Source organism: Lutra lutra, chromosome 9 (assembly GCF_902655055.1).
Source record: "Lutra lutra chromosome 9, mLutLut1.2, whole genome shotgun sequence".
Lineage (NCBI taxonomy): Eukaryota > Metazoa > Chordata > Mammalia > Carnivora > Mustelidae > Lutra > Lutra lutra.
The window spans coordinates 38,160,154-38,181,870 of NC_062286.1; the positions used below are offsets into that span (position 1 = coordinate 38,160,154).

A 21,717-nucleotide genomic window follows, 5' to 3' on the forward strand; every position below is an offset into this window, starting at 1 on the left:
ATGGAACCTTATGAGTCATCGATACCAGAGGGACTAACTCTTACCTTGATTTCTAGGGATTTCCTGAAGACCGTTTGTGCATTCAGTAAAGATTTTTTGAGTAAGTATGATGTCTTAGGCACTTTTCTTAGTACTGGGGATATAGCAGTGAATAAGAATGCTAAATTAGCAGGGCCGCCATTAACTCAAGATGGGGCACAAGATTGGATGGGTGTGTGGAGGTAAGCCTGGGGGTCAGCAGACAAGACCCAGCCTTCTGGGCTTCTGCCCTTTCTCTGGAGGGAACGGTGTAGGAACCAGAGGACCTCAGTCCTTAGTCTGCTGCTACAGCTAATTTTCCAAGTGCCCTTAGACGAGCCACCTATGTGCCCAAGCTTGTGTCTTTGTGTGCAAAGTGGGAGGAAAACAGGAAGAGTAGTCTTATGCACCTTATTACTACTGCTACAGTATGACCAGCATAGCTCAGAGCCAGCATTCCATGCTACAGGTGGACACTGAGCAGGGCAATGGACACATTCAATAAATTGCTACATGTCATGGGAACCATTACAGAACAAATCTTATTTGAATGAGCCATCAGTGTTTATTATTTAAAGCTATGTGAATGTTTTCATACACCACCTCCTAATTTGTTTGACTTTAGTACAATGTCCTGCTGTGGTTGATGCTGGACCAAACAGGGAAGAATCTACTCAAATTCTACAGGTGGGTTCAGTTCACTTGACCCAGGGTCCAGACAGATGAGGGACTGGAAACCCAGGTGAGGCAAGGAAATTTCAGTATATTCAGAAGTAGAGGGAGAAATACGCAGGAGATATACCAAGGTAAAATCTGATCTCTCTTCCAAGAAGTGTGCAATACAATCAGCTATCAGACTCAGCCCTTTCAGCCCTCAGATGAAGCACCTGGCCAGGTATTGGAGCCTATGAGAGAAAGGGGTGACAAGAAGCCTGTGGGGGTGGCAGGGGTACAGAGGGTAGACAGGTGCATGCAAAGGAGAGTGATGGAAAAGGGTAGTGGCTAATTCAAGCCTGATGCCTTCTCTCTTTCCTCCTCCTGCTTCTAGATCCAAGCCAGACTGTGGGTGAGCGACAAACCCCTTAATTGCTCTGAATTACATCTTCCTGTCTGTCTCGTGAAGAGCTAGGTTAAATAAGAGATTGCAAATTAGGTTCAGCTTACCCCTAAATTCTTTGGTAGGGGCTCCCTGGTACACTGTGTTGAGCAGGATTCTGAGGCTATTTCTGTGTCTACCAACACCGTGGCTGGAGGTGAGGAGGTCAGTCTTGGCTCTTAGGCTACCTCTTTGCTGGTGCTGGCCTAGGTACTCTCCAGACCTCTTGTGGTCCCACATTCCCCTTTTTCCCACCCTCATCCAACCTGTCCCATCACCTGATCCTACTGCTTCTTGAGCTTTGCAGCTCCGTGACCCAGCCCTGGGGCACGGGCTCCCCTGAAGCCACAATTTAATTTAGCCGCAGTTGCCCTGTGGGACCCCATCCCATGAAACCAGCCCTTAGACTGCTCTTAGAAATACATTCATCAGCCTCACTCCCTTAAATTCTGAGATTTCATCTTCACCTCTTCTCAGTCCCCAAGTTTTCTCCCGGTGGGACAGAAGTTTCTGAATCAAATGCCAGAGCACATCCCAAAGGCTTCCAGGAAACTTGGCCCTCCTCGAAAGCCTAGCAAGACTTTCTATAGGATGGCTCTCACCCAGGCTGTGGCCCCTTTAACTTCCTTGTCAATCCCTCAAAACTCTGCTTCCGTTCCTTACATAAGTGCTTTCTTCCAAAAAGCCGCGAACCTTGCAAACTTCTCAGAAATGAAACCACAGAAACCATGAGTACATGAGTTCCAACGTGGCCTAACCATGAGCTTTAACTGACTTACTTATTTTTAAGGCTCTTCCTCATGAGTTTTTTTGATCTGTAAATCAGCACTCAAATATACTTCCAACACTGCCCTGTTTTTCAAAAGGTGATGTAGACACAGGCCCATGTCAGCTGGCTATGAAGTAGGGTTCTATAAGAAAACGCTAGCGCCCCAGAAATACTGGTAAAAGTTCTAAATATTGGTAGCATTCCTCCGAGGAATTCAGAGGGTAGAGGTGATTGCAGACAATATTATTTGTCCACTTTGATGTCTGCCCTCTATGTGACCCCTTTTCAATTCCTTATCTTGTTCTGATAGCAAAGAAAATTTATAGCAATCCAGAAATCTCTTTGGCAGGACTAAATATAATTTCGCACAAAAGAATGGAGGCGGGTAATGGACTCTTTGATGATAAAACCAAACTCAGAGCTTTCTGATCAGCTGAGCTGGAATCAGCCCCAGGACAGGCGGGACGGGGATGGCCTTGATATCACTCCTGCAAGTGTGTTGGGACCCAGACTGTGGCATCTGAAGGGAAACAACAGGAATATTAGGGGCAATCCTATTGTTCCCCAAACCCTGATGCTACTTTTTTGGCTAATTAGGGAGAAGCTGAGACCCAGAAGGACAGTCACCCTGGAAATCACACATTCAGAGCCACTGAGCGAGGAGAGGAGGTAAACCCAGGGGGAGATGGAGATGCAGCTGGGAGGATCCATAGGAAGCCACTCAGAGGAGGGGAGCCGGGCGGGCCACGCTGAATCTGGAAGGAAAACTCAGCTGGTCCTGCCCCTTCCTCCGGTCTGCAGCACTACCTCAGAATAATTCAGTCTGGGCTACCTTCCCTTCCTTTCAAGATCACCTCTTCCTCCCTTGGGTCAATTTCTAGGCCCCTGGACTCTTGAGATCGTTCCTCCTAGCCTTCCTTCTCCCTGGATCTCCTCACAGCCCGATCACCACGGCTCAGCCACAGGGTAGGCATTTAGGCCCATTCTTGACCAGAGGCCGCAGGTGGATGGTCTTCAAGAAGCTGAGGGTCAACACCCTGGGCTCTGCATGAACACGCTGATCCCTAGCTACAGAGCTGGCCCAACTCTGTGAACCGCAGCCCTGACTTGCTTCCTGCTCTTAGCAACCTGCCTGGACCCAGTCCCTCCAAATCTGGGCACCTCTTGCTTTTCTGAGCCCCTGCCTCTGGTGCCACGTCTTCTGGGCCTTGCAGCCCCCCACTGGCTCTCGCAGTGGCCACGCTCGGCACCCTGGCATCTTCCTTACCCCATGCGGTGGATAACCTTCCATTCCTGCAGTCGGTCTGGAGAGTGGGCATGGGCACTAGTCTAAGAACTGGCAAAGAGTGGAAGCGGCACCGGGTTTGACTGCATGTCGACAGGGGGTGCTTGAAGCCCTCACAGGGTGACGGGGAGGGGAGAAAGTGGGGGGGGGTCTGTGGGGGGAGCACTTTTCCCCGGGTTGTTCCAACTATACTTCATACGACTATCCAAGACCGCTTCCCGTGGCCACCTGCCCTTCCCTCTCCACTCAACCGGGCCTGCCAAGTCTCTGGGCGACTCACACAGTAACCAAAGTCCCGTTCCCCAGCATCACACGCTTCACCCACACCTCACCCCTTGCTGCCTTACCGCAGCCCTCCTGCTCTGGGCCTGCCACTCACAGGAAGCGGGTAGCCTCACCCACGATCGATCGGGCCTCTCCACCCTGCAGGGGATGTGAGTCCTTTTACTCCCTGGCTCGCCTCCCACCCTCCCTATCCCATTTTATCTGGCTGACATCATCCCACTCAGCTCATGGATTTTTCTCCTTTAATCACTTTGGTCAAAACAAATGACCCATCTCCGCTGACTTCACCCGCTTTTGAAATTTTGAACTCTGAGTCAACATTCGCTTCCTTGCTCCATACCCCAAAACACTGTCTCTCAGCCCACACACTGGACTTCCTTTGTTAACCCTTTACCTCTGTGCCCACTACTTCCAAGGGGACCTCCCACATCAGACGTGGGCATGCACAGAGAATAAAAATCCCGGGTGCCTGCCAGACAGAATATAGAGGCAGCTATCTGACAGGGTCTGTGAACGTGAATAAGACGAACTTGTGGTCCCGCTGGGCAGGCAGAGGTCTTGGTTTTCTAGTTTGGTGGTCCAAGGGCTTTCAGGGGCAGAGTCCCTGCTTCAAACAGAGTAGCTCTTCATTTGTCTGGTTTGGATACCTGGCTTCTGTAAAAGCTGTCACTTCGAGAGAGTGTTTTGAGGCCCAGAAAGTTGAAAACCACTGGCCCAGAAGGGCTGCTTCACTTCTGGCTTCCTCCATGGGTTCTAGTTCAATGCCTTGAGCCCATATCTTAAATAGTCCCATTGCTGGGGAAGCCCATCCGATATCTGGAGATGATAATGGGTCTCTGCTCCCTTTGCTTATTCCACTCCAGGCCTCCTGCCCAAGCCAGACACCCCAACTCTTTCAGCTACTGCCCAGGCCCTGGGTGGATGGGCTGATGTCCTTCTGCTGGGGAGACCCAGTTTGATTTATAACTTGGGGTGAATGCAGGTTGAGCCCTCACTCTGCCAGCTACCACATGCCTATTCAGGGACCTTAACCAGGCCCTTCTCCTTCCTGGGTCTGTTTCCCATCAGTGTAAGGAGAGATTTGTTGTAGATGCCCCTAAGTGCTTCCAGCTTTAAATGTTTTGAGCCAGTGAAGTTTCTGAAGGGAGGTCCCCCTGTTCTCCCATCTCTCAAGCTGGTGAGTAACTCTGCTTCAGTATTCTCCAAGGGTGACACTGCTAAGCTGGGTATAAGAAGAGATACACTATGGAGACCCAATGGGGACAGACCCTGTTGTCTTTAGAAATTTGGTCCATTCATTGGCTACAAAAGCCAATGACTTTTTCCCCTCCAAAGTTCTTTTTTCCTTCTTTTTTATTTCTCACCCTAACCAAGCGTTCACTGCTTTATACTGCCCAGCTCCTGACCTTAACGTCCCTGCTTGTCCATGGGGCTTTGGAGCAAGTTTCTAGAAATCAGCCAGGCACCCCTCTTCCTGGCATCGACTGCCCCTCCGGCCTCCTGATGTTGCCAGCACAGAGCACCGCATATGGGCATGTCCAAAAGTTGTGGGAAGATTTAGGGAATAGAGTGATGGCGGACAGAACTGAGGGCCAGAGAGGGGGCTGGACCCCAAAGCAGGGGACTGGTGGCCGGCCCTGAGATCCCCCCCGCTCCCACCCCCCGCGAGAGCTGCCCGGGACCTCCCTGCCGTACCTGAGAGGAGGGCCTGGCCCGTGAACTGCCCGTACACGGAGGCAGCATGGGGAAAGGCATTGAAGGGCGGGACCGAGGCACCGGCTGGGACCCCGGAGCCGACTTGCTGCAGATCCAAAAAGGCGGAGCTAGATAAAGAGGAAGGGGTGGAGCTAGAACTGGACACCTCGGGGGTTTCCTGCTTTATGGCGAAGGGTGAATGAGGATCTGCCGGAGGGAGGGAGACAACAAGGAGAGAGGGGTGTGAGATGATGGGGTGGGCACATGCACAAACCCAGCCATGAGATGTGGGGTTGGGGGAGAGCGGGCGGGGCGCTGGGGCAGGCGGCTCCTCTCTGAGTCTGGGGGTGACGGGAGGGGCTACGCGTGTTCCTCTGGGTGAGTGGGGGCTGGGGAGACAGAAGCTCTGCCTCCGTTGCTGTGCCTCTGAGGTGCGGAAGGACTTTGTGCGCCCCCCTCCCCTCCCCCACTGCGGTGGGGGAGCGCGGAGGAGGCGGTGGCCACCCGGAGGCCGGACCCTCTGTACCCACGGAGGCCCAGCCGGCACAGCCCACCTCTCCTCGGCAGGCCCAGGGCCCTAGCCCCCTCCGCCTCAGGGCCGTCCACGCTCTGCCTTCCAGCCCCTCTGCGCAGCTGGGCCCACGTGGCCCAGGACATTCCAGGCATCGTACCTGCCACCACCGGGTAGGTCTGGTGAGTTGAGAGGTTGCGCCCCAAGGGTGTGTTGGAAGGGGTCAGAGTGGCCTTGCCATCATCCAGGGCGGCGCTGTTGAGCAAGGGCAGCGGGTAGAGGCCCTGGGGAACAAAGAGAAGTCAGAGTGTGGGGGTCCCCTGGCGTCAGTCCTCACTAGGGGACCCTGAGACCTGATCTGCGCAGAAAGGCTCCTTTCCTTTCTTCCTTCTTTGCACTCCAGCTGGACTCCACTTAGCCTGTTCAATGGGTTCTTGGGTTTCTTATTCTCCCATTGGACTCGCGGCCCCACTGTTCTCCCAATCCCCGGCTCCCAGCTTCTGCTCCTGCAGCCCCGGGATTCAAAGACGCCTGGTGGCTCCACGGCTTGGCTGACCCCACAGGGCCTGGACCCTCAGAGAACAGGCTGCAGGGCAGGAGCTGTCTCTCTGTGGCGGGGTTCAGAGTGCTTCACCCATTTATTGGTTTATGCCTCTCCAGATGGGAAACACAGCCGCGGAGGCCACGAAACCCAGCAGGTTCCCCTATGGGGCAGAGGCAGGATGGAAACCTAGGGGTCCAGCTCTCCCGTCCGTGCTCCCCAACCTTGCACTCAACTGGATGACGTCATAACCACAGCCGTTTGCCAAGGGCGAGCATTAGAGCTTTGCCCACGTTATCCTGTCCGCCCACCCCCACAGCCCTGTGACGTGGGCAGGCAATAATGTGTCTGTTTTATAAGTGGAGAGCCTGAAGCCCAGAGAGGCAAGTCCCCAGGCAAGAGTGACGCAGGTGCTAAGCTGCCGCAGGTGCTCTTCCCTTCAGGGAAGCGGCAGATATAACACCCCCCCCAACCCCGCCGGCCACCCCCCCCCAACAGGTGGCTGTCTTCTTCCTCTCCTCTATATCCAAGTCAATTTAATTTGCTGCTTCCACTGGAAGGTGATCCTTGGGGTTAATTTTGTTTAAACAAAATAAAACAAACAAAAAACCTCTTTATTAAGTACCTGTGGGGTTTTCTTTCTCCCTTGTTCAGTTACAAGCAAGCGTGCACTACAAGGGGGGGGGGAACAGGACAGCACACACAAGCACACACCTGTCCTCCGCGTGTGGGTCACACACATCACAAACACACTCTGCGTGCAACGGTAAAAGCAAGGAACGCTCCGTGGTTACATAATGGGTCCACTTGAACGATTTCTGTGGAGCTGGGTTCTCCAAAGGGCCACGGCGCTTTCGGGTTGCCTGCCAGGCACTTCTGGAAGCTGCAGGCAATTCTAGAGGCCACCAGGGCACCATTGTCATGTGGCCATGATTACTGACTGAATGGTTCTCTGGTTCCATGGTTTTCTGAGGGGGGCCTGCTTCGAGGTAGGGGGAAGCTGCTTAGAGCCAGGCTTAATGAAATTGAGCAAAATACCTAATTTCTAGAGATTCTAAGAAAAGTTTAAAATGCCTTATGGTTGTGTTGATTTGATAACAAATACAAACTCAAAATCCCCAGCATTCCCAAATCCAGACAGTTCAGTGGGGAAATAAAATGTCCCCCAGTTCTCCCCAAAGTCCTCAGTCATCCCAGTGATGGCCGGATTTCTTCCTGGGATTGAACTTGAATCCGGGTGCACAGGGACATAATGCTCTAGCACGTGGGCCAGCTTGAGGCCTGGGTCTGCCGTGATCAGCCACTCATCCCTTTAACAGGGAAAATTGAATCTGCGTCACCAGGCGGATGTAAGGACTATATGAGATTTTTTTTATACCTACATTAAATGCTTAGCACAGAATGCCCAGGACATTGCTCTAAAAGGTATTATTATTTCTGAATGCTGTGCAGACTCATAAGCTGCAAAGTTCTCGGTCGCTGTCATAATATTCACATTCGGCTGATGTGTTCTTGTTGCACTCATAAAAGAGAGGACAAAGAACCGCTCCTCACTGTGACTCCTGGGTGTGCCCAGTGGTGAAACAGCAACCAGAACCAGGGGTGAGGCCACGCGGCGTTTCCGCTGAATGCTTTTCCCCTTGTCGATCTGATAGGGAAGATGGCTGTGCCTTCCCCCCATCCTGAGGTCGGGTGTGAGGACCTGTGCTTCTCTCTCTCAGCTCCCCAGGCCAGAGGGCCTTCCTGGGGCCAGGTGAGAGCGCACAGTGTCCTTGGATGACATAGTCCGAGTCACCAAGGGCAGCAGAGGCAGGGGCTCAGACACAGGGAGCCCTCGGCACAGGCGGGGCGCTCCCTGCCCCTTACCCCCCAGCCGGGTGAATTAATGAACGAGCAGATTGGCTGAGGGAGGAATGAATCGTGGATGGACACTGCCGAGCCTCCCACTTCCTTATCTATAGGACAAGAGGTTGGAGCAGTTCCATGGTTTTCAAACTCTTTCTCTAGCCTTCGAGTGAGAACTGATGTGGAAGCATTGTATCTAAAACAGGGAGCCGGCAGGCCAGTCAGAAGGAAACCAGGGCCGGCAGACCTGAGCTCCACAACTGTTCACTCGCCCAGGCTCTGTCTACCCTCCCCAGCCCTGGGTTATCGCCACACAAATGGAAGACTGGGCTCCGTGGACCCCAAGGTCCCTGTGGCTCCAGGACTCTCTAAGACCCTGATTCCCTACGTGCATGGGCCAGCTTGGTGCTGGTCTCGGTCTCCCTGTCATCATCAGGCGGGGCCCTCTGGGGGCTCAGCCGTGGAGCCAGGAGGTGGCTCTGGGACCCAGCAGGTGCCCAGTGTCTAGGCAGCAGGATTTCTGCAGGAAAACTGGTGCTTGCACTCAGAGTGAGCTCCCTGTGAGGGAGCCTAGAGCTGCAGCTCCTCGTCCCTCGGGGAGCCGTGTGCTGACTCTCAGATGAGCACTCGGGCCCTCTCCCCAGGTCTGCTGACGGCCAACTTTCTCTGCACCCCCTCGTGGTGGCCACAGCCCAGGCTGATAAAAATCGCTGACGCAGATTGCCTAGCCAGCTGCGGTGCTGGCATGGGCCCAATAGCCCAGACGGTCACTGGCCGTGGTTCAGCCCCTTATTGGCCTCGTCCACATTGTCCTGCTCAGACTTTCAAGGCGTAAGGCTTGCCTCACTCCCGGATCAAATGACAGCATGAGCAAAGTGGGGTGAGCAGACCCACCCTAAGGGAATTCCTCAGCTGGCTGACCTGGGGAAGGGGTATGGGGGTGGGGATGGGAGCCACTGCTACTGTGGACAGATACACGTGAACGGAGGGGCCAGTGGTCCTAGAAGTTCTGTCGGAGCTGTGGAGTCTCTGCTGGCATCAGCGGGGAGACCAGGGACATCTCTGTTAGCTTTTCCCAGAAGTGGACCCACTGTAAACCATTTTACCTGTCCTGAGCACTAGACATCAAAACTCCCCCGCAACCTGCAATTCATTGTTCTGGATTTCTCAGCTCACTCACTAATACCGCTTTACTGAGTGTCTCTTCTAAGAGGGGCACCACGTTGGAGCTGGAGATTAAAATAAAAAAAAAAAAATGCTTCCAGATGCTGCCCTGCCTTAGGAAACCCTCTGTCTACACCTCTGCCCCCTGGGCAATTAGAGTAGGCTGTGAGAAGTTACTAGGGTGGTGTGCTGGATGGACAGAAGCATGGACCAGGGAGACATGGAGCATGGCTGTGGGGCAGGGCTCGAATCGTGGGTAAGGAGTGCTTGAGCTGACTCGTGATGACAGCCAAGCAGTACTTTTCCAGGCAGGAAGGTGGAAGGCAAGGCGCTCCGCGGGGTGGGCATGCTGTGTGCCAGGGCAGAGAGGTGTGAACGGGAAGGACATGCTCGGGAGCGTGAGTAAAGCAGATCTTATGGTGTGCAGGTGTGAGTGGCCGGGGGTAGGCTGGCGGTGCTGGTCAAGGTCATGGTGTAGGGCTTTTAGCTGCCGCTTCCGAGCTGTGGGACCTGACCCTGCGCTCTGGGAAAGCCGCAGAGGACAGAGGGAAGGCGAAGCCTGGGTGTGTCGCTCTTTGGGAAAGGGCAGAGCTCGGAGGCTAAGAGTGAGGGAAGGTGAGGGGGCTGGGGGCAGAAGGAGGAAGGTAGCAGCATCTGGTAAAATAAAGGCTGACTCAGCAAGGAGCCGCAGGAAGCACGTGCCCTGGGCCCACTGGTGCAACTTCTGGTTGATCTGGTGACAAGTAGCAAGCAGATTAGGAGTCTTCCCGAGACCGTGCTGGGGAGGCCCCTGCCTGCCACTGCACCACCACTCACCTGGCTGCTCACCTGCTCGCCTTTGGTGTGGCTGGGGGAGGCATAGGCCTCTGGGTAGTGCTGCCGCTCGAAGGGGCACTCGAGAGGCTCCAGGTGGTGCTGGCTGAAGGCGTCCGTGCGCAGGTGCTTTCGGGGCCCGCTGCTGCTGCTCTGGGAGTCGATGCTCAGCCGGCAGCTGTCCTGGTCACCTGGCGTCCCCAGGCAGGGAGAAAGCACTCAGGGGACCCACATACCCATGCCCCAGGTGGGACTGGAGGGGCAGACTCTGGGCTGCAGAGGGATGGGGAGGACCCGGCTCCAGGCCGGGGGACTGTGGCCAGCTTAGGGACAGGCCATGTGCTGTAGGCGGGAGTCACCGGCCTCTGCAAAGTCTGGAGCTACCAGTCCCCTTGGAGCCTGAGCAGACCACCCTCCTGCACCCCAAGCTGCCCTCTGGTTCCCTGACACTCACTGTCATCCATTTTCCTCTTGCTGTCGCTGCCTGGCTGAGCGATCCCCAGGAGCCCGTTGATGGAGTAGGTGGAGCCCAGAGAGTCTGACTGGGGTGACTCTGGAGGGGTTACAGCCGAGCTGGGGACTGCAGTGGGATGAGAGGGAGAGGGTTAGCACATGGAGGGGGGACACCCCTCAGGGTCCCCTGTAGGAGGGGTTCTTGGAATGGAGGCTGCCTGAAATGTTGCCGCCCCTAAGTGTGTCAGTGCATCTTTCCCGGGACCCAGCGAAGCTTTGTCCTTGCAGAAGGGCTCAGTCCACGCCAGTGGGTGTGTCTGTGTGGGCGTGTGTGTGACTATGTGTTTGCACATGGGTGTGTGTGTGCAAGGTTGAGCGTGCCAGCACATCAGCACTCACTGAGCGTATGTCCTGGGCTCAGGGACTTGGTGGCCACGCAGCTGTCCATGGGGAGGTTGAACGGTTGCTGCACTTTGGTCCGGATGATTCTGTAAGGAAGACCAGAAAGGCCATTAGAGAGAAGAGGAGGAAACAGAACTCACAAGGCCTGGGATCCCGTGCCTTTCTGAGTTTTCTTGGGTATCTTAGAGATGCCTTAAGGACAGCATGTCTAAAACCAACCCCCTGACCTCACTCCTCACATCTGGTCCTTCCCAGTGTTCCTGTTTCATGATCAGTTCCACTGGGCACTCAAGATAGAAATACTGGTGGGGCTTCACCTCTGCCTCCCTCCCTCCTCTATCAAAGCCATCATGAAGTTCTTGGGTTCGACCTTCTAAACCTCTCCAGCTTTGACTCCTCTCTGCATGTCACTGTCAGCAAGTTAATTCAGGCCACCACCAGCTCTTTCCCTCAGGGATCCCTCACTGGCTCATCCCTACCTGCTCTTGACTTTTTCTGATCTGTTCTCCCTATTGTACCCAGAGTGGACATTTTGAAATGCAACTCAGCCTCCTGCTGACAGTCTGTCCCATTTCTTATGGATCACAGGCAAGAATATGTGGCATGGCCACCAGCCTCTAAAAGGCAGTCTTTGCTGATATTTCCACCTCAGCCTACCTTGTGCTCCCCTTCTGTCTGCTGGCTTCCCTTCAGCTTCTTGTCTAAGATCTGTGAACCACAGGGCCTTTGCGTGTGTTGTCTCAGAGCATCTCTGGCTTCCCTTTTTACCTAGTTAACTCTTACTCATTGTTTCTTTCTCAGGGACATCTTTTCTTTCCTTCCTAAACCAAGCACCCCATGCTACCTCACGTACCTCATGTTCCTCTTCCTAGGAGGACTGAGAGCTGCATTTTTACAATTGTGTGTGGGGGCACTCAGTACTTGATAGTATCTGTCTTCTCACTAGACTATAAGCTCCACAAGGACAAGGATTGTGTGTTCCCGGGGGCCTAGCACATAATGAGTGAATTACGTATATGGGAATGAATGAGTGAGTAAATGATTGATTGAGGCTATGAGTGAATAATTGAATGACCAAACAATTGAGTGAATGCTTGAATGAGGGCCAGGTTAGGGGTCGTGTGGCCCAGGAAAGGGTCACTTCAGGATTCTTTTATCGAATGAAAGAGGATATAGCATGTGAGGAAGGAAACTGGCAAAGTACAACTAGGGGTGGGGTGGGGTGGGGACAGGAGTGTCGCAGAGCAGTGGAGAGGTGTGGATCCTGCCCTGTAGCACCTGGGGTGCTTCCTGCTTAGTTTTTCAGCAGGAGGGCCCTTCCTAGGCTCTCTTCCACCCAAGCCAGCCCTCCTTTGGGTCTCTATCATGGTTCCCCCAAAGCCCAGGTGCCCTGACTCCTCCCTTCCCCTCAACCCGGCGGCTGTGTCCTTCTCACCTATTGATGGAGCTGACACTGGGCACAGTGTCATTGTCACAGACACCCTCCGCCAGGAGCCGGTCTCGGATCTCCCAGGCAAACATGGTGGGGTTCTGCCGCTTGTAGTCTCCAATCTTCTCCACCACCTTGGGGGTGGCCACCTTGGGCTTGGAGCCCCCTATCACTCCAGGCCGGATGCTGCCAGTCTCGTAGTACCTACTCCAATAGAGAACCCCAAAGAATTACCCAATAAGCAGGTGGGGTCTCCGGGCTGGGACTTAGCCAGAGACTCTTGTTCCTCCCCAAGGCTTCTGGGGGTAAGATGTACCCCCAGGGCTGGGCTCAGACACTTAATGTTCCTGGCACTGTCTGTTTCCCTTGCATGAGTAGGTTTATGCTACTGCCAAACCAGAGCCCCCAGCTCAAGACTTCGCCCTGGACACCTGGCTTCTCCCTTTTTCCCTCCTGCCAGTATCCCGCATCTGAGCTCCCACAAGAGCCTCCTATGGCATACAAACAATCTCCCTTCTGAGAAAGGAAGTTTTGCTGTGTATGTCTGTGCGTCCATAAAAGTTCACAGTAGTGGGTTTCTCTACGCAGCTTTCTGGGGTTAAAGCTTGACTGACCATTCTTGGCCATATCCTGGCTTTATGCCTCCCCAGGAGGCCAGCTTGGATCGTTGGGCCCTCGGCTCTGTCTTACTGGTTTACCTTTGCTCCCCTACCTTCTCCCCCCACCCCCACCACCACCCTGGTTGGCCACTGGCTTTCTACCAGATTACATAGTTCAGGTGGAAGCTGTTCTTCCCGGACTCTGGAATGCCGGCCTGGCCTGGATCTCCAACCACGTCCAGCCCCTCAAGCCAAGCCTGCTCTCCCAGGCTGTCCACTTTTCCTCTCCTTCGAGCCCCCAGACAGCTGCTTTGGTAGATCCGTGACTTAGATCAGGATAACTTTCCCCTCTTTGTGGTGGAAACTCTCTGGACTCTTCTGTCAGAGAATAAAGCTTGGTTCTTTAAGCTTGTCCACCATAGCCATTCCAGACTCATCTCTTGAGGATATTGCAGTCCATCCTAGGAGCCCCTCTTCTGACCTGAGCCGGAGGGGGTGGGGCAGTGCCCTTGTCCTTGGCAACTTCATTCAGGAAGCCAGAGCTCTCCACAGTTCAGCTACAGTCAGGTCCCTTTGGCTTTTTAAACCAGGACTGTTGCTGAATCCACCTATGAGCTGGGTGAGGGAGACAGGTACACCAAGCTGATGCAAAGCCTCAAGTCCCCCAGGGCAGGGGCATTTTGGGAGTGGCTCTCCAGGCTATGCTGTGTCAGCCCAGAAGCAGGGCTTTGCTGCTCCTGGTCCCTCCTGAAATTTTGGGCCAGTGGTCCTCAACTCTGGCTATCGAAAACTGGAATCCCTTGAAGGAGCCTTAACACCATACAAACACTTGGGCCTGTTCTCCTAAAGTTTTGCTTTAATAATGAGTGTGGGCTGGGGCCTAGACACACATACCTATTTTTTAATTAGGTTTCCCCAGGTGACTCCATCGTGCAGCCCTGGCAAGGAACCACTGCTCTGGCATGAGTGTTCCTAACTGGTCCCTGGTCATCCCCTAAAAATCACAACACCCAGGCCTGGCTCCTGGAGAAGATGCTGTGATTTATAAGTCGGTGTGGACCAGGCTTAGGGCTGTGCAGCTCATCAAGGAACCCTGGTGCTCCTTTGCAGATGCTCTGGGACTTAAGAGTTTGAGAAGCACACTCAAATATCCCTCATGCAGGGAGTGAGACCGCAGGAGCCACCTCTCCTCCTGTGTGTCCCCTTCCTGGCTGCTCCATTTCCCTTGGTCTCAGCCAGGGTGGGGGTGGGGTGCTTTGGGGAAAAGTCTCCAGCTTTAGGAGTGGGGAAGTCCCTAAAAATGAGAGCTGGGGCAAAGGAGCAAAGGGGGAGGGAGAAATGAAAGGAAGGAGAAATGGACAAAGAAAGAAGCAAGGACAAGAAAATTACAGAAGAGCAGTCGGTGGGGAGGCACCACCGGGAGGGAAGCTGGACGTGGGAGCTGACCTAGTGCCCCCAGAGGAAGGGGCGTGGCCGCGAGGTGGGCCTCCCAAGGCAAACCCTGCTCCGAAGGTGGCTTGTGGTGAATTTCGTGCTCATGGTGAATTTCGTGCTTACCTGCCGAGGATCTTGCTGACACAGCCATGGCTGACTCGGAGCTGGCGGGAGATGTCACAGGGCCGCACGCCCTGGTGGGCCAGGTCCACGATGCGTTGACGCACCACTTCCGGCAGGGGTCGGCCGTTCACAAAGGCCCCTCCCAGCTGGTTCAGCCCTCCGTGGCCTAAGAAGACAGTAGTCCCAGGAACAGCTGTCAAGGCCAGGCAGGGCAGGGCGGTGGGAATTAGCCCTTGAGTGTGGGTGCTGTGTGCACGTGCAAACTCCCACCATCATGCCCTCCAGTGCTCCCGCTAACGCCTCCTCTCTCCCGTTGCAGGGGGAGGCTAGTTCCCTTTGGGGAGGGTGGTGTATGCTGCAGGAGGGACACACGCCATCTGGGGACCTACTGGGCCTACTCAGTCTCCTCTCAGACCCTCAGCCCTTCACTCTGAATAACACCACCCCCCTTCCCTCCTTCTGACAAGTATCTACAGATTGGAGATGCCGGGTCTTCCTACTCTGATGCTGAGCTGTGTGATGCTGGAGAATGTTCCCTCTCCTCTCTGGCTCCCCTTTCTTTATCTGTACAATGAGGGCATAGACTAAATCAGTGGTCTTTACGTTTGTCTTTGTCTTTTTTCTTTTTAACACAGAGCCAGATTTTATCAGCACAAGTGCATCAAGAAACAGGAATGAACAAAAGCAGAGATTCTGTGGTCGAGCTGGGGCAGAGCGGTCCAGGCCTCATCTGTGGGCTCCTGGCCCTAGTGATCCCATGGCTTCTTCTCCCTCTAATGGGCCAGAGAGCTACAAGGCTGGGCAGAGATCTCCACAGCACGTGTTCGTGGGGGCTCCAGGGTCATGACATGCCGGGCTGCAGGCCATGATGCAGAATGTGGATGTGTGTATGTGTTTCCTTGGCTGTCTTGCTAACTTGCCCTCGGCCCTCTGGCCCCAGCCTGTGTTTCATTCTGAGCCCATCTACCTAGTCAAGCACATATGTATTGAGTGCCTACCATGTTCTGGGCACTGTACCAGGCCCTGCAGGTGCCTAGGTGAGTAAGCAGATGCGATCTCTGCTCTTGTTTCATGGCGTTTACTAAAGTGAGGGCCCAGACCAACAAACAGCCAATCACCAGACCACGTGACCACTGCTGGGACCAGGACCAGGCAGGGGGTTATGGGAACTACTGGAGGGAACCAAGCCCAGGTTTAGGGGACTCTAGAAGGGTTCCTGGAGAAGTCTACACTATAACTGAAGGTAAAGAGTTATTCGTCAAGGGAAGGAGAGAGGGAGAAAACTGTTCCAGGCAGTGCGAACAGCATGTGCAAAGGCTTAGAGGCAAGAAGGTGCTTGTCTGTTAGATTTACCAAACTTCTCAACTCTTGAAAATGCCAAGACCCACACTGGGCTCATTCTGGGGCTGAGATTACCCTTTCGCTGATGAAGACTGGGGCTTGGAGAGTGTGAGTAACCTGCTTTCCATGACTTATGTGATTCAGCGTATATGAGGAGCGCCCAGGCTCTAGCCAAGGATTAAGGCTCCCCTCAGTTCTTGGGTTGAGCCCTGTCCTATGGCCAGAACCAACCCTGGCAGCTTGGCATTGGTCCTGCAGTCTGTGCTGAAGGTGCCATGATCTGGGCATATAGGACATCATTTCACGCCAGGGGATGACTTGGTGATCTGGCTGGGATGGTAGAGCTCCAGGGGTAGGAGTCAGGGGAGGGGGAGCAGGCAGGCGAAGAGGAAGAGCCCACCCCAAGCCTTCTGTGGGAGCCCGTTAAGGACTATTTATGGGGAAGGGTGGGAAGTGCCTCCACTGGGCACACAGTGCCCATTACCACCCACTGACTTAGCACATTCAGAACTGCCTTGCAATGTCTCCTCAGGGGCCCAAGCTGGCTTCAGCAGAACAGTCAATTTCTCTTAAATGAAAAAAAAAAAGAGGCTATAAGTCTCTGGCCTGGGCGCTAAGTCAGGAGGAACAGGCCTGCTGGCCAAATACCCAGCAGGAGGGACACAGCGATCCATTTCCCCGGTAGAGGCAATTGGGTGAGCTTGGACACAATTTTCCACTGTACCCATACTAGGCAGCTTGTACCAGAGAGTGTTTTTCCACCAGGGCTGGGAGAACATCCCAGATGGCCCACTTCTGAACCCCTTCCACTGACTTTTCATGGCCACAGGCCGTCCTTGGACAATGGCTTAGTGCTTTGACCCACCCTCCATCCCTGTGGTCTTTTGGCTCTTTGGGTGCAGACACTGAACACAAGGGGGCGCCAGACAGCCACCCAAAGGCACACAAGACCTTGAGACAGTGCAGCTTTGTCCCCATTTTCCAGAACTTAGGCTTCTACCTCATCCACCAAGGCTCAGGTGTTTGTCCTAGGACTGCTCTGTCTGGAAGCAAGGTTTCCTACACGTGGAGTTCTTCACCAGTAGAAAGGTAACAGGTTTAAAAAACCAATTGCCATTTTTAAGGCACAATACCCAATACCTAAATTGGGTATTGTGACTTAAAAAAAAAAAAAACAAAAAACAAAACAACAAACCAAAAAAACCAAACCAAACAAAAAACTCCTGTCTGTCTCTCTATTGAAGAAACTATGTGGTCTATTGTCCTAAATCTTCCTGAAGGACTTATCAGGATCCTTAGAGACCCAAGCCCTCAGGAGCTCTCCTTGAAAGCTTATTTATTAGATCATCCAACATCAGTGTGAAGAGGAAGTTGTTCTCATACTTCTGGTCCTTAAATTATAAATTCTCAAGTGCTTTCTCTTATTTTACTGGCTTTTGAATGACTTTGTGTTGCTGTACAAAGAGCACTGGGCCAGATTCCTGCACGGACTCTGTCTGTTTTAATTTTATCATTTGAGAAAGTAGATTTCTTTTTTCCCAGCCTTACTGTTCTCATCCATTGAATGGGACTTCATGCTGTGTCTGCTGTTGACCTATAACAACAGTTATTAGAAGACGGGGAAACGAGGATGTAGGAGTGTTTGGTTTGCTGAAAATCTTGATTTTGTGCAAAATTTTTCTAATTTTTAATATTTACATGGTTGAATGTTATGACCCCAAGCTCGGCCTTAGGGTTGGAACAGTGGTTCTCAAATCTGAGCATGCATCAGAATCACTTGGGGGGGCTCTTTAAATCACAGGCTGATGAACCCAATGCCCTGAGTTTCTGAATTAGCAGTTCTGGGATGGAACCAAGTATTTGTTTCTAAGAAGTTCCCAGACACTGCTTGTCTGGGGCCACACGTTGCAAACCACTGGTTTAGGCTGGGTGATGGCTGGGAAAGAAAATCAAGAGAGGAACTAAATACTTGTACAGCTACCACCTTGTCCCCACCAGCTTCAAAGAATAATAATTCATACTGTTTGTATATCATAGTTTTCACTTCTTCATGTACGAGGTGCCTACCATGAAGGTGGAAACTATCTTGAAAAGGTCAAGAAATTGGCCCTCAAGGAATTTCAATCTTTGGGAGACGCAATCACACATATTAGGAATCACTGTGCTAAGGGAGAAGTTTCTGGAGAGAGGTTAAGTTCAGGTACTAGGGGAGGCCATAAGTGGTCAGTTGGAGGTTGCTGGGAGGGATGACTAGGAGATAACCAGGTAAAGAAGTTTCCACAGGAAAATAAATCCCTGCACAAGGTGTTGGTGCTCTCAAGACATTGGAAGACCTTTACTGTGGTGTAGGACAGGTGGAGTCTGGAAAGAGCCTGCTGGCGGAAGATGGAGATGGCCACTATGGTTTGAGGTTTTGAGCTGAGTCTTTGTAATGGAAGGACTTTTGTCCTTCCTGTGTCCGGTGTGGGGGAGTGGGCTCCTTTGGGTGAGTCACCACCAACTGCCCAGAGGTGGGTGCAGACTTCCTTCCTGCCCTGGGAAGGGCTGGGCCACCCACTGTGCTGACCACCTTTCCATGACGCTGTGGACGGGGTGGGCTTTGAGGCCGGAAGCCAGGAATGAGTGGGAGCCCCTGGTTGGGCTGGGGGGAAGGTGTGAACCAGAAAGAGGTTTGAAGCTTCCTAAGCAAACGTCCTCTGCGTGGTCTGGAGCATCGTGGGTGGGGAGGGGTGGGTAAGGAAGAGGAAGACAAGCCTGTCTGGCTGGACACGAGCAGGTTCTAAGTGTGAAGGCCCTCAGATAAAGGGATGCCAACTTTCCCAGGACCAGAGAGGACTGTTCTATAGTGAGGGGTCTGGAAGCCTGCAAAACCCACTGTCCAGCAAGGTATACTTTGAAGAAGTGACCATTTAGGGAAGCATTAGAACTTTCTTTGGTCATTTCTTTACCCCTTATACAGCTCTGAGGAGCAGGAACCGTGGAAGGAAAAGAGAGCGGCTCATCATGCAAAACTCCTGTTACAGGCACATCCTAATACCACATCCTTAAGGCCCACACAGAACTTTCCCGGGCTCCCCATAGTCCTCTATACAAGTCATCATCCTGGCACCGATTACAGTGATCAGTCTCTTTGTTTCTTCTCCTCAAGGGCAGAGGCCCTGTCTTTGTCCACCCGGCACCTGCCACAAAAGTCTAATTAATGCTTCCGTGTGCACATGCAACAGAAAAATGCTTTTCCAATGTGAGGGGCGGGTGGGCGGCCATTGTGATGGTTACTGCGCAGACTCCCTGCCGTAGGATTCCTAAATGGCGGACTCTACAACCGTCCCCATTCTTTCTGTCCGGTTCCTCACGCCTCTGCCCAGTTCCAGAGTGACACTGATTCAATGGGTTGTTTTGGGAAAATTTCCCCTTAACTACCTGGGGGTTTTGCTTTAGTTCCAAAGGGAGTCAAGGGGGCAGGCAGTGGCTGTTTGGGGATGTCCTTTAGACCCCGAGGTGCCTGCTCGCCTTCCACAAGGGAATGGCCTTGCTGATGCAGAGCAGGCCGTTCCCCAGCTCCCTCGCTTGCAGGCCCGTGGTATCCCCGGCAACCTTCCAGCGGCTCCCCTTGGCCCGGCGCCTTTCTGGAATAAAGGCCAGGGCCTGTGCCTCACTCCCGCTCCTAGAGAAGATGTTCCAGGACCACGCAAAACCTCGCGTTCCAACCTCCAGGACCACGGAAAACCTCGCGTTCTAACCTCTCGGCCCATCTACCCTCGCAAGTGCGCACCGCGGATGGTACCGGTGTCCGGCATCCGTGCGTCTCGCTCTAACACAAAAGACGCGTGCGCGCGGAGAAGCAGGTTTCCGCATCGGCTTCAGCCTGCTGCATGGCCTTGGCCTCTGTGCCTCGCACTTTACCCCCGCCCCCCCGCCCCCCAGGCTAACTAACTGGAGTGGCAGAGTCAGGAGCTGGCTAAAGCTGTGGCTTATACTTCCTTTCACGTTAACCCCCTCACCCTTCTACTGTTCTGGAATGCTACTCCATAAATGATCCTATTTCTTTTATGTTGTTTACGTCTTCCTTTCTACGCAGTCTTTCCCCTGGACCTACAAGGAAATTCATCTATGCTGCTTCCTCACCCCCTCCCCCTCTCCCCAATATTCTCCTCCTGACCATAAACTTTTTTCTTAGTATTGTTTTTGACGAGATCTCTCAAGAAGTAGTCCTACTTGCTGTTCCTATTTCTTTCCTTTCCCTCCTGGCTGCTCTGTTGCTTATCCTGCCATGGGCGTCAGGCTGAGTGGGTACTCAGACACTAAGTACTGGATGGAAGGGGGGTGGTGCTGGTACTACGTTCTCCTCCTTGAGGGTAGTTCTGTGATGTGCTGTCTCCTGGCTCCTCAGAACTTCAGACCTGCTATTGTTTCTCCCTACTGGGGTTCTCCTTCCTCCTTTGTTCCATTATAGGGGTATTTTTTTAAAAAGATTTTTATTTATTTATTTATTTGACAGACAGAGATCACAAGTAGGCAGAGAGAGAGAGAGAGAGAGAGAGAGAGGAGGAAGCAGGCTCCCTGCGGAGCAGAGAGCCCGATACGGGGCTTGATCCCAGGACCCCGGGACAATGACCTGAGCTGAAGGCAGAGGCTTTAACCCACTGAGCCACCCAGGCGCCCCTATATGTGTGTATTTTTCAGGCTTTTCTCAAACCCCAGGGCTCTGCCCACTCTAGACGGTCATCCTTGGTGATCATCCCCGCTCCCGCCGTTTTACCTACTACCCATGCCCTGGTGGTCCTGAGGGCTTCCCCGGGACCTCCAGAGCTTTCCCCCTTCTTCTACATTCAGTTTCCTGTTGGAAATCTCGTGTTGGGTCACAAAGAAGCTTCTCACTAGTGTCATCTTGGTTGGGAGCAAAGGAGCTGTGGTGCAAGCAGAGGACCTGCCCTTTGGCATCACCTAGGGCCCCCTTCACCACTCCACCCTGCACCCTAGTGGGCCTTCTGCATGACCCCAGAGCCAGCAGCGCGTCCTTCTCCCTTGAGGCTTTTGCATGTGCTGTTCCCTCTGCCTGAACTCTTGTCTTCACCTCTTTTTTTTTTCCCCATTACACAGAAATTTTTTTTAAATTAACATATAATGTATTATTTGTTTCAGGGGTACAGGTCTGTGATTCATCAGTCTTACACAATTCACAGCGTTCACTGTAGCACATACCCTCCCCAGTGTCCATCCCCCAGCCACCCCATTCCTCCCAACCCTCTCCACTCCTGCAACCCTCAGTTTGTTTCCTGAGATTAAGGGTCTCTTAGGGTTTGTCTCCCTCTCCGGTTTTGTCCCGTTCCATTTTTCCTCTCTTCCCACCATGATCTTCTGCCTTGTTTCTCAAATTCCACATATCAGCGTGATCGTATGATAATTTTCTTTCTCTGATTGACTTATTTCATTGTCTTCCCCTCTTATCTCATTAACTCGGACCTGTTCCTTACAGTTTAGTGCAAAGCCACTTGGGCCGGGTGGCTTTGCTGTCTCCTACAGAGAAGGTTAGGGCCTATGTTTAGATGTTCTCCACCAACTACCAAGGAGTAGCTTACCTTTCCTTTCCTGCCTGGCATTCATTCAAATTTTAATTTTATACTCATTGGCATGAATATACACCCGAGTAGCGACTGTCTTTGCTCACTAGGTTGAAAGCTCCATGAAGGGGACAGGACCATGTCTGTTTTGTTCGTTATTAAATTGGATTAGGTATTCAATTAATATATGCCCCGTGAATTAACTGAGCGCCTTTAGCTTCTTCCATTCTCCCCAGATGGAGGACTCACCAAACTACGGCATTTTTACCCCCTAAATGTTTACCTAACCGGTACCTTCCTAGCCATCCCTGTATTCACGCATCTGTGTATTTATGGATCCATCCAGTGTACAT

The 21,717-nt window shown here is 52.9% G+C and overlaps 1 protein-coding gene across 11 annotated transcripts in view; it reads right to left on the minus strand.

The window, feature by feature from the left end:
• Positions 1 to 21,717, minus strand: part of PAX8 (paired box 8) — a 56,927-nt gene that overhangs the window by 11,087 nt on the left and 24,123 nt on the right. For 2 of the 11 annotated variants that reach the window (XM_047744632.1, XM_047744628.1), the window contains 7 exons: positions 14,463 to 14,628; positions 12,313 to 12,513; positions 10,875 to 10,963; positions 10,477 to 10,602; positions 10,026 to 10,213; positions 5,820 to 5,943; positions 5,149 to 5,355 (listed from right to left, as the gene is read on the minus strand). In XM_047744632.1, coding sequence (XP_047600588.1) covers positions 5,149 to 5,355; positions 5,820 to 5,943; positions 10,026 to 10,213; positions 10,477 to 10,602; positions 10,875 to 10,963; positions 12,313 to 12,513; positions 14,463 to 14,628 — 1,101 coding nt within the window. Of the gene's footprint in view, positions 1 to 5,148; positions 5,356 to 5,819; positions 5,944 to 10,025; positions 10,214 to 10,476; positions 10,603 to 10,874; positions 10,964 to 12,312; positions 12,514 to 14,462; positions 14,656 to 21,717 lie in introns of all 11 variants that reach the window. The other 9 variants (XM_047744631.1, XM_047744634.1, XM_047744630.1 and 6 more) reach the window with 9 other exon arrangements.